Source organism: Watersipora subatra, chromosome 1 (genome assembly GCF_963576615.1).
Source record: "Watersipora subatra chromosome 1, tzWatSuba1.1, whole genome shotgun sequence".
Lineage (NCBI taxonomy): Eukaryota > Metazoa > Bryozoa > Gymnolaemata > Cheilostomatida > Watersiporidae > Watersipora > Watersipora subatra.
The window spans coordinates 78,248,553-78,261,965 of NC_088708.1; the positions used below are offsets into that span (position 1 = coordinate 78,248,553).

A 13,413-nucleotide genomic window follows, 5' to 3' on the forward strand; every position below is an offset into this window, starting at 1 on the left:
TGTATGGTGGTAACCTATGATGACAATCACAGTCTTAAACTGCTACTCCTGTATGGTGGTAACCTATGATGACAATCACAGTCTTAAACTGCTACTCCTGTATGGTGGTAACCTATGATGACAATCACAGTCTTAAACTGTTACTCCTGTATGGTGGTAACCTATGATGGCAATCAAAGTCTTAAACTGCTACTCCTGCATGGTGGTAACCTATGATGACAATTGCAGTCTTAAACTGCTACTCCTGCATGGTGGTAACCTATGATGACAATCACAGTCTTAAACTGCTACTCCTGCATGGTGGTAACCTATGATGGCAATCACAGTCTTAAACTGCTACTCCTGTATGGTGGTAACCTATGATGACAATCACAGTCTTAAACTGCTACTCCTGTATGGTGGTAACCTATGATGACAATCACAGTCTTAAACTGTTACTCCTGCATGGTGGTAACCTATGATGACAATCACAGTCTTAAACTGTTACTCCTGCATGGTGGTAACCTATGATGACAATTGCAGTCTTAAACTGCTACTCCTGTATGGTGGTAACCTATGATGACAATCACAGTCTTAAACTGCTACTCCTGTATGGTGGTAACCTATGATGACAATCACAGTCTTAAACTGTTACTCCTGCATGGTGGTAACCTATGATGACAATTGCAGTCTTAAACTGCTACTCCTGTATGGTGGTAACCTATGATGACAATTGCAGTCTTAAACTGCTACTCCTGTATGCTGGTAACCTATGATGACAATTGCAGTCTTAAACTGCTACTCCTGTATGGTGGTAACCTATGATGACAATTGCAGTCTTAAACTGCTACTCCTGTATGGTGGTAACCTATGATGACAATTGCAGTCTTAAACTGCTACTCCTGTATGGTGGTAACATATGATGGCAATCACAGTCTTAAACTGTTACTCCTGCATGGTGGTAACCTATGATGGCAATCACAGTCTTAAACTGCTACTCCTGTATGGTGGTAACATATGATGACAATCACAGTCTTAAACTGCTACTCCTGTATGGTGGTAACCTATGATGACAATTGCAGTCTTAAACTGCTACTCCTGTATGGTGGTAACCTATGATGACAATCACAGTCTTAAACTGCTACTCCTGCATGGTGGTAACCTATGATGACAATTGCAGTCTTAAACTGCTACTCCTGTATGGTGGTAACCTATGATGACAATTGCAGTCTTAAACTGCTACTCCTGCATGGTGGTAACCTATGATGACAATCACAGTCTTAAACTGTTACTCCTGTATGGTGGTAACCTATGATGACAATCACAGTCTTAAACTGCTACTCCTGTATGGTGGTAACCTATGATGACAATCACAGTCTTAAACTGCTACTCCTGCATGGTGGTAACCTATGATGGCAATCACAGTCTTAAACTGCTACTCCTGTATGGTGGTAACCTATGATGACAATCACAGTCTTAAACTGTTACTCCTGTATGGTGGTAACCTATGATGGCAATCACAGTCTTAAACTGCTACTCCTGTATGGTGGTAACCTATGATGACAATCACAGTCTTAAACTGCTACTCCTGTATGGTGGTAACCTATGATTACAATCACAGTCTTAAACTGTTACTCCTGCATGGTGGTAACATATGATGACAATTGCAGTCTTAAACTGCTACTCCTGTATGGTGGTAACCTATGATGACAATCACAGTCTTAAACTGCTACTCCTGTATGGTGGTAACCTATGATGACAATTGCAGTCTTAAACTGCTACTCCTGTATGGTGGTAACCTATGATGACAATCACAGTCTTAAACTGTTACTCCTGCATGGTGGTAACCTATGATGACAATTGCAGTCTTAAACTGCTACTCCTGTATGGTGGTAACCTATGATGACAATCACAGTCTTAAACTGCTACTCCTGTATGGTGGTAACCTATGATGACAATCACAGTCTTAAACTGCTACTCCTGTATGGTGGTAACCTATGATGACAATTGTAGTCTTAAACTGCTACTCCTGCATGGTGGTAACCTATGATGACAATTGCAGTCTTAAACTGCTACTCCTGCATGGTGGTAACCTATGATGGCAACCACAGTCTTAAACTGCTACTCCTGTATGGTGGTAACCTATGATGGCAATCACAGTCTTAAACTGCTACTCCTGTATGGTGGTAACCTATGATGACAATCACAGTCTTAAACTGCTACTCCTGTATGGTGGTAACCTATGATGACAATCACAGTCTTAAACTGCTACTCCTGTATGGTGGTAACCTATGATGACAATTGCAGTCTTAAACTGCTACTCCTGTATGGTGGTAACCTATGATGACAATTGCAGTCTTAAACTGCTACTCCTGTATGGTGGTAACCTATGATGACAATTGCAGTCTTAAACTGCTACTCCTGTATGGTGGTAACCTATGATGACAATCACAGTCTTAAACTGTTACTCCTGCATGGTGGTAACCTATGATGACAATCACAGTCTTAAACTGCTACTCCTGTATGGTGGTAACCTATGATGACAATCACAGTCTTAAACTGCTACTCCTGTATGGTGGTAACCTATGATGACAATCACAGTCTTAAACTGCTACTCCTGCATGGTGGTAACCTATGATGACAATTGCAGTCTTAAACTGCTGCTCCTGTATGGTGGTAACCTATGATGACAATCACAGTCTTAAACTGCTACTCCTGTATGGTGGTAACCTATGATGACAATCACAGTCTTAAACTGTTACTCCTGTATGGTGGTAACCTATGATGACAATTGCAGTCTTAAACTGCTACTCCTGTATGGTGGTAACCTATGATGACAATCACAGTCTTAAACTGCTACTCCTGTATGGTGGTAACCTATGATGACAATTGCAGTCTTAAACTGCTACTCCTGTATGGTGGTAACATATGATGACAATCACAGTCTTAAACTGCTACTCCTGTATGGTGGTAACATATGATGACAATTGCAGTCTTAAACTGCTACTCCTGTATGGTGGTAACCTATGATGACAATTGTAGTCTTAAACTGCTACTCCTGCATGGTGGTAACCTATGATGACAATTGCAGTCTTAAACTGCTACTCCTGTATGGTGGTAACCTATGATGACAATTGCAGTCTTAAACTGCTACTCCTGTATGGTGGTAACCTATGATGACAATTGCAGTCTTAAACTGCTACTCCTGTATGGTGGTAACCTATGATGACAATTGCAGTCTTAAACTGCTACTCCTGTATGGTGGTAACCTATGATGGCAATCAAAGTCTTAAACTGCTACTCCTGTATGGTGGTAACCAATGATGACAATTGCAGTCTTAAACTGCTACTCCTGTATGGTGGTAACCTATGATGACAATTGCAGTCTTAAACTGCTACTCCTGTATGGTGGTAACCTATGATGACAATTGCAGTCTTAAACTGCTACTCCTGTATGGTGGTAACCTATGATGGCAATCAAAGTCTTAAACTGCTACTCCTGTATGGTGGTAACCTATGATGACAATTGCAGTCTTAAACTGCTGCTCCTGTATGGTGGTAACCTATGATGACAATCACAGTCTTAAACTGCTACTCCTGTATGGTGGTAACCTATGATGACAATCACAGTCTTAAACTGTTACTCCTGTATGGTGGTAACCTATGATGACAATTGCAGTCTTAAACTGCTGCTCCTGTATGGTGGTAACCTATGATGACAATCACAGTCTTAAACTGCTACTCCTGTATGGTGGTAACCTATGATGACAATCAAAGTCTTAAACTGCTACTCCTGTATGGTGGTAACCTATGATGACAATCACAGTCTTAAACTGCTACTCCCGCATGGTGGTAACCTATGATGACAATTGCAGTCTTAAACTGCTACTACTGCATGGTGGTAACCTATGATGACAATCACAGTCTTAAACTGCTACTCCTGCATGGTGGTAACATATGATGACAATCACAGTCTTAAACTGCTACTCCTGTATGGTGGTAACCTATGATGACAATTGCAGTCTTAAACTGCTACTCCTGTATGGTGGTAACCTATGATGACAATTGCAGTCTTAAACTGCTACTCCTGTATGGTGGTAACCTATGATGACAATCACAGTCTTAAACTGCTACTACTGCATGGTGGTAACCTATGATGACAATTGCAGTCTTAAACTGCTACTACTGCATGGTGGTAACCTATGATGACAATCACAGTCTTAAACTGCTACTCGGGCATGGTGGTAACCTATGATGACAATTGCAGTCTTAAACTGCTACTCCTGTATGGTGGTAACCTATGATGACAATCACAGTCTTAAACTGTTACTCCTGTATGGTGGTAACCTATGATGACAATTGCAGTCTTAAACTGCTACTCCTGTATGGTGGTAACCTATGATGACAATCACAGTCTTAAACTGCTACTCCTGTATGGTGGTAACCTATGATGACAATTGCAGTCTTAAACTGCTACTCCTGTATGGTGGTAACCTATGATGACAATTGCAGTCTTAAACTGCTACTCCTGTATGGTGGTAACCTATGATGACAATCACAGTCTTAAACTGCTACTACTGCATGGTGGTAACCTATGATGACAATTGCAGTCTTAAACTGCTACTACTGCATGGTGGTAACCTATGATGACAATTGCAGTCTTAAACTGCTACTCCTGTATGGTGGTAACCTATGATGACAATCACAGTCTTAAACTGCTACTCGGGCATGGTGGTAACCTATGATGACAATTGCAGTCTTAAACTGCTACTCCTGTATGGTGGTAACCTATGATGACAATCACAGTCTTAAACTGTTACTCCTGTATGGTGGTAACCTATGATGACAATTGCAGTCTTAAACTGCTACTCCTGTATGGTGGTAACCTATGATGACAATCACAGTCTTAAACTGCTACTCCTGTATGGTGGTAACCTATGATGACAATTGCAGTCTTAAACTGCTACTCCTGTATGGTGGTAACATATGATGACAATTGCAGTCTTAAACTGCTACTCCTGTATGGTGGTAACCTATGATGACAATTGCAGTCTTAAACTGCTACTCCTGTATGGTGGTAACCTATGATGACAATTGCAGTCTTAAACTGCTGCTCCTGTATGGTGGTAACCTATGATGACAATCACAGTCTTAAACTGCTACTCCTGTATGGTGGTAACCTATGATGACAATCACAGTCTTAAACTGTTACTCCTGTATGGTGGTAACCTATGATGACAATTGCAGTCTTAAACTGCTACTCCTGTATGGTGGTAACCTATGATGGCAATCAAAGTCTTAAACTGCTACTCCTGTATGGTGGTAACCTATGATGACAATTGCAGTCTTAAACTGCTACTCCTGTATGGTGGTAACCTATGATGACAATTGCAGTCTTAAACTGCTACTCCTGTATGGTGGTAACCTATGATGACAATTGCAGTCTTAAACTGTTACTCCTGTATGGTGGTAACCTATGATGGCAATCAAAGTCTTAAACTGCTACTCCTGCATGGTGGTAACCTATGATGACAATTGCAGTCTTAAACTGCTACTCCTGTATGGTGGTAACCTATGATGACAATTGCAGTCTTAAACTGCTACTCCTGTATGGTGGTAACCTATGATGACAATTGCAGTCTTAAACTGCTACTCCTGTATGGTGGTAACCTATGATGACAATCACAGTCTTAAACTGCTACTCCTGTATGGTGGTAACCTATGATGACAATCACAGTCTTAAACTGCTACTACTGTATGGTGGTAACCTATGATGACAATTGCAGTCTTAAACTGCTACTCCTGTATGGTGGTAACCTATGATGACAATTGCAGTCTTAAACTGCTACTCCTGTATGGTGGTAACCTATGATGACAATTGCAGTCTTAAACTGCTACTCCTGTATGGTGGTAACCTATGATGACAATTGCAGTCTTAAACTGCTACTCCTGTATGGTGGTAACCTATGATGACAATCACAGTCTTAAACTGCTACTCCTGTATGGTGGTAACCTATGATGACAATTGCAGTCTTAAACTGCTACTCCTGCATGGTGGTAACCTATGATGACAATTGCAGTCTTAAACTGCTACTCCTGCATGGTGGTAACCTATGATGACAATCACAGTCTTAAACTGCTACTCCTGTATGGTGGTAACCTATGATGACAATTGTAGTCTTAAACTGCTACTCCTGTATGGTGGTAACCTATGATGACAATCACAGTCTTAAACTGCTACTACTGCATGGTGGTAACCTATGATGACAATTGCAGTCTTAAACTGCTACTACTGCATGGTGGTAACCTATGATGACAATCACAGTCTTAAACTGCTACTCCTGCATGGTGGTAACCTATGATGACAATTGCAGTCTTAAACTGCTACTCCTGTATGGTGGTAACCTATGATGACAATCACAGTCTTAAACTGCTACTACTGCATGGTGGTAACATATGATGACAATTGCAGTCTTAAACTGCTACTCCTGCATGGTGGTAACCTATGATGACAATTGCAGTCTTAAACTGCTACTACTGCATGGTGGTAACCTATGATGACAATCACAGTCTTAAACTGCTACTCGGGCATGGTGGTAACCTATGATGACAATTGCAGTCTTAAACTGCTACTCCTGTATGGTGGTAACCTATGATGACAATCACAGTCTTAAACTGTTACTCCTGTATGGTGGTAACCTATGATGACAATTGCAGTCTTAAACTGCTACTCCTGTATGGTGGTAACCTATGATGACAATCACAGTCTTAAACTGCTACTCCTGTATGGTGGTAACCTATGATGACAATTGCAGTCTTAAACTGCTACTCCTGTATGGTGGTAACCTATGATGACAATTGCAGTCTTAAACTGCTACTCCTGTATGGTGGTAACCTATGATGACAATTGCAGTCTTAAACTGCTACTCCTGTATGGTGGTAACCTATGATGACAATCACAGTCTTAAACTGCTACTCCTGTATGGTGGTAACCTATGATGACAATCACAGTCTTAAACTGTTACTCCTGTATGGTGGTAACCTATGATGACAATTGCAGTCTTAAACTGTTGCTCCTGTATGGTGGTAACCTATGATGACAATCACAGTCTTAAACTGCTACTCCTGTATGGTGGTAACCTATGATGACAATTGCAGTCTTAAACTGCTACTCCTGTATGGTGGTAACCAATGATGACAATTGCAGTCTTAAACTGCTACTCCTGTATGGTGGTAACCTATGATGACAATTACAGTCTTAAACTGCTACTCCTGTATGGTGGTAACCTATGATGACAATTGCAGTCTTAAACTGCTACTCCTGTATGGTGGTAACCTATGATGACAATTGCAGTCTTAAACTGCTACTCCTGTATGGTGGTAACCTATGATGACAATCACAGTCTTAAACTGCTACTCCTGCATGGTGGTAACCAATGATGACAATTGCAGTCTTAAACTGCTACTCCTGTATGGTGGTAACCTATGATGACAATTGCAGTCTTAAACTGCTACTCCTGTATGGTGGTAACCTATGATGACAATTGTAGTCTTAAACTGCTACTCCTGTATGGTGGTAACCAATGATGACAATTGCAGTCTTAAACTGCTACTCCTGTATGGTGGTAACCTATGATGACAATTGCAGTCTTAAACTGCTACTCCTGTATGGTGGTAACCTATGATGACAATTGCAGTCTTAAACTGCTACTCCTGTATGGTGGTAACCTATGATGACAATTACAGTCTTAAACTGCTACTCCTGTATGGTGGTAACCTATGATGACAATTGCAGTCTTAAACTGCTACTCCTGTATGGTGGTAACCTATGATGACAATCAAAGTCTTAAACTGCTACTCCTGTATGGTGGTAACATGCAGGAGTTATGCTACTCCTGTATGGTGGTAACCAAAACAAAAAAGAACTTCAAAGAGATAACCACCATAATGACTCTTCTTGTAAAGATAGGAAATGTCAAACACTTCATACAATAACACAGATATATTCAACAAGAGAGCCAAAGAAAGGAATACTTGTGAGCGGTGAGGTAGCTCCTTGTCCCCTGTCTAGCGTATGCGCAGCGGAGTTGTCTCCTGATTTATGGCGTTTGGATGCTTGCGAGCCAAGAATAATCTCTTCGACTTTCTGATATGTGTGAACAGCCTTGCGCAGCTCCTCAATCTGAAGGGACTTCTCTTCATTTTGTGTTATGAGGTCTGCGACTGTTTGTTTCAATGCCTCGTATCCACCATCTAGTAGAATTTACATCATATGAAATACACTAGCAACTTAAACAGGCTCGCCACTCACATGCTTCAACAAATTCAATAACATGTTTGTACCTGCAACTATTCCATTCAGCCCGTTATGCTCTCCGACGGCCTTTGATTTGAGCTCTTTGAGTTCTGCCTCTCTTATTGCGACCTTCTCAGAAAGGTCAACTAGTACTGCCTATAAACAAAAACTAACCTTCTAACTGTATTCAACAAGTTCTCTAGTTGAACACAATCTTGTATCTCGGGCGAAACAAAAGAATTAAAAGATTAAGCTATTAAAACTCACATCTAATTTTTCAACTTTCTCCTTAAACTTGTCTCTCTCATCCTCTGTTATCCTGAGTTTTGACTGAAGGTCATCTATCTCAGCCATCGCGAGATATTCTGAATCACTACAGATAGAAACAAGATCACTAAACCACAAATCTAATAAACACCTCAAATATATAACTAGTAGAGCTTGCTTTAGCTACGAGAGTCAGTTAGTCCTACCTGGTCTGAAGCACTTGTGACTAGGGAATGCTACTAACCTAATGCAAGCCAGGATGAGTAACAATAAGCTGCTTGTTCATCCTTCGAATCACCGCCTCCTGAATGAATGATAGAGCGCACTGGGTAACACCTCTGCGTGCTAACAGATAGCTAATAATATCCAGCTGCTCCTATTGCCTCTCTCTGCCTCTCACTATTGATGAACAGCATGAACTCCTTGCCTGTCGATTCACCCCAGTCACTTGAAAAATTGACCATGATCTCGTTTACTAAAGCAAGCTTGTCATCTCTAAATCTTCTACCAAACGCTAATATATTTTCATATTGTAAGGTGCATAAAATAATAAAGAAACCGTTTGCTTTAAATATTTATGATTTAGTAGGGTAACTTATAGCTGGACTAAGTAGGGTTAAGTTATTCTAAAAGAGAAAATGAGAATCGGATACATGGGTTACATGGGATACATGGGTTACATGAGATACATGGGATACAGGGTTGATTAGACAAGCAGAGATAAGAGATTGAAATATTGTTGAAAATAAGAAAGAGTAGAGACAGAGGTTAATTAATGAGTTCAGTGTAAACAATATACTGTCTCTGCAGTAATTAAAGCAACCTGACTAATAGAAACAAGGACTTCCACTACAATATGGCAAGAGAGGATAAATACTCATAAACCCTCTATTAATTTTTGCAAAGTTTCTTGGCTGATCATTTGGTACATTCCACAACTTTTCACTATATTAAAAGATGGAAACCAACATGATACATTATAATAATTATAATTGCTTTGTTTTATAAACAGACCACAAGGTAGAAAGCGCTATGAAAAAGTGTAGAGAGTAAAATATATAAATTACCGAAGCAAGGATTATTGCTGAACATCACCTAACATCTCCAGCGCAGATGTCCAAAAATTCAGTTATATTTACGCTTGGGAATTTGAACAATTCATAACTATTGCACAAGCCATAAAAGGCAGCATAAGACTTCATGAAGTTGATATTTTTTATTTAAAGCTGCTACTCAGTTTAATACCAAGGTATCACTGAAGAAGCCAACTTTGGGATCTAATTACCTAACAAAAAACAGTTCTAGTACAGCATCCTAAAATGTTATAAGCAAATGGCCCAGTGCAGACATTCGACAAGTATATGGGCGTGTCCATAAATAACTCACGGGACATTCACAAGCTTTTGTATCTGTATTTTGAATCCAATATGATTTAGAGCAGTAATTTGATGTTCACCAGAAAGAACTCCTCGTTAGCTTTCAGAATGTATATAACTTTTTATGGTAGGGTGTATGTACCCAAAGGATTTCAGTGAGCAAAGAGTGGGTGACTCGCGGGACATCAGAGAGAATGGTAGAATGAAGACATAATTTTAAAACCAAAAACTCTGTGAAGTATGGTTCCACAATGCAAAAAAAGCAAATATTTACTTGCCTGACTGTATGGTGAATCTAAAACACCCAGAAGAATCGCCAACAATGCATTGCCTGAGCCAGCATACGCAGTAGAATTGGTTACTCGCAGGACAGCGACTCGCGGGACAAATATGACACATTCAAACAGACGTCAATAATCTCACAGAAATAGTGCAGAAGTTTGCTTAAATCTTAGTATATGAATATTGAAACATAACACATTTATTTTATTTATATTTTATATATTATTTTTTATTGTTTAAATGTTATACAGTAGGTCTAACAACTAAGTTTACCAGACAAATTTACAATAATGGTATGTATGCTTACTATCCGACTTTGGTTCGATACAACAAAACTCAAACTCTATAGCATAATTCACAATTATTCTGCTATACCTAAATTTTCAACAAATGTATATCTCTCTCTACCATCGACAGTTGGGAACGAAAGTAGCTTGGAGATATCGGCCGCAGGTAGCCATGACTTATCATTGGTCTTAGGTACAAAAACATGCCCAGATGGCTTAACTCGTCTAAAGAATTTTAGTTCGAGTTCCCCAATTTTCCGGTCCACTTTCTCGACAATTGTCACATCAAATTTGATCGATCTTTCTGCAACCAATTTTGCCAAAACATAATCACCAAATTTAGGTGAGATTTGTTTCGTTTTTTGATTGTTTACGGTGTCAGCAAAAACACCTGAATTACTTGGTGTCGTTTTTTGATTGTTTAAGGTGTCAGCTGAAACGTCAGCACTACTAAAAATGGTATTTTTGTTACTTGAAAAGTCGTGAACAGACAACATTTCAGCCCCGGCAAACTTGCTATGCTCCACAGTAGCTGGACGCAAAGCTACAATGTGGTAGACTTGTTGTGTGCCACTCATCGTCTTGATGCCCTTCCACCATTCATCCAAAAACATTTTTTGACTTTTTATTTCCTGAGGTTTTACTACAATGATCGAAACCTTAGACTATTTCACAGCCCCCTCAAACTCTTCGGCATTTGTAACCACCAACTTTCTGCTAGTTACTGCCATTCTCACTGAACGTTTGACACTCCCTCCTAAGCCGCCGACTGGACCCTTTCCATGCGAGGTTGCAAAATAATTCTACTCCAGCCTTTTCAGCTCAAACGCAGTTTTGTACCAGTTCAAATTTGATAATAAGAACAGCTGTTTAAATTGTGCTGCTGATCCATCCGAAAACACAGTGACGGTCTGCAAGTTTGGAATTTCATCCCTGATTATGCCAAACAGCTTTAAAAGAAACACATGAACAGCATATTTATCGTGCGATAGATAATCTGAGATTAGGCAGATGCTCCTGACACCAGATTTTGTCCATATTCACACCATGTAAATGGTCTGGAGAAGAGTTGTTACCCTTGTCCCGCGAGTCACCAATTATTTTGTTGTCCAAGAGGCTAGGAGCAAAAGTGTTTGTGGGCAATTGTTGGGCTTAATACAGAAACAGAGAATTTCAAAAGATTTTGTCTTACTGCTATTATTGCGCTGGCTATGGAAACATTTCAACCTTTCTAGTTACTCGCGGGACATTGGTTAGATGAAGTTTTGTAAAGACCGCTGCTGTCTATCGATTGAGCAGAGTATCTTGAGACTTTTAAAAATTGTTCATTATTGGTCAACTAATTATAGTATAATTCAAGAACTTGCATTAACAATGTATTGGTTTGGATGCACCTTGTAAATTACTAAACCTGCTTTAAATGAGCAAAAATTGCATGTATGCTGACCCAAAGTTCAACCAATGATATATCGAAGTTGATTTAAGATATCTCAAAACGGTTTTTTCAACAATAAATATATTTAGTCTAGAACAAGTTTCATTTAAAAGACAAGCTCATACTTTCATTTCATTTTTTTGCTACAAATCCCTTTATTTATGGACAGGCCCATATAGCATTGCAACAGTCTGATGTATTATAGTTCTAATACAGCATCCAAGCTTGATTACCCAATGCACTATCACAAACAATTGATGATATGAAGAATGGCAGCTCCATTATGTATGACATGACCGAAGGTGCTGAAAATTCTGTTATTCAAGAAAAAAGAATGAATTACCTAGCACCTCATCTAACAATGACCCTTTGCGTTTAAAAAAATTGCTATAAATTAAAAATGGCCATGCCATGAATTTATAGGTATAATATCGTTTCAGACTTGAAGCTCTTTGTAAAAATGCGATAGCAAACAGTGAACCAGACCATATGAGCTAGATTTAATTAGAAATGTTTCACAAAACATCTTGAAAAAAGAATGCTTGAGGTAAACTATTATACATTTAATTCTTGCTCACTATAGTAAGATTAGTCTTACAACCAAAATCAGTGATCAATTTATAGAAACTGACACTTGGCCTGCTCGTGTAATGAATCTTAACGAGTACATTTACCGACACTACTTGAACTCTTAAAAATCTAATGTTTGTTTAGTCACGAATCGTTAATGCTGTCCAAAAATACGTCTACATGGGTATTTCCATTTATGTGGCAGTCAGTACCATCAATGATATACAGCCCCCGTATGGGGGGCTGTATATCATTGGTACCATAGGACGTACATGTATTCTTGAAGCATAGGCGCTGATAGATTAAGTCCTTATTATATCTAAAACAACAGTAAATTACCTAAAAAATGTTACTGAACAACGACGTGCAAAATATATTAGTAGCAGTTAAATTGTCTTAGGGAGAAGCGTATATTGAAAAGGTGTTATACTTAGATCGCAAGGCGTTCCCTCGGCGAACTATATTTACCGTTCCGGAAACAAGACAAACACTTTTCTACGGCCGAAGGGCATCCGTAAAACTGAAGTTTATTGTTAAGATTTCAGGCTACTTTAGCCTACAAGCATTAAAAAGGCACTAGGTACTAGGATAACTTGCGTTCTGTGGAAAATGGTAAAAAATTCTTTGTAACATTTTTTTTCTAATTTTGGGAGGTGAAATTCAAATTCATTGATAGTTAACATTGTTGCAGCAACGTGGGCTAAAGTCTACAATAGAGTGAATTAAATTTGACGAAGCTGATGCATTCACAAGGTAGTTGATTGACTAAAAACAAAAAGTTAGTGTTACTTTGAGGTGCCGGTCACACCTATCCGTTTATGTGATTCTACAGACTCGTTTTGCGTTCATTTTGTTTAAGGTAGCAAGGGAAATCATAGTTTTGAAACAGATATTTATACATAACCCTTCATTAGTCGTGTA

General features: G+C 39.2%; 1 protein-coding gene across 2 annotated transcripts in view; it reads right to left on the minus strand.

The window, feature by feature from the left end:
* LOC137396997 (liprin-beta-1-like) overlaps positions 1–12,964 on the minus strand; it is a 52,921-nt gene extending 39,957 nt beyond the window's left edge. Inside the window, exons 1-5 of one of the 2 annotated variants that reach the window (XM_068083285.1) lie at positions 12,923–12,964; positions 8,787–8,989; positions 8,543–8,648; positions 8,323–8,431; positions 8,014–8,232 (exon numbers count right to left, since the gene is read on the minus strand). In XM_068083285.1, the coding sequence (XP_067939386.1) occupies positions 8,014–8,232; positions 8,323–8,431; positions 8,543–8,629 (415 nt within the window). In that variant the 5' untranslated portion in view covers positions 8,630–8,648; positions 8,787–8,989; positions 12,923–12,964. Of the gene's footprint in view, positions 1–8,013; positions 8,233–8,322; positions 8,432–8,542; positions 8,649–8,786; positions 8,990–12,831 lie in introns of both variants that reach the window. The other variant, XM_068083289.1, reaches the window with a different exon arrangement.
* Positions 12,965–13,413: the final 449 nt, after the last annotated feature.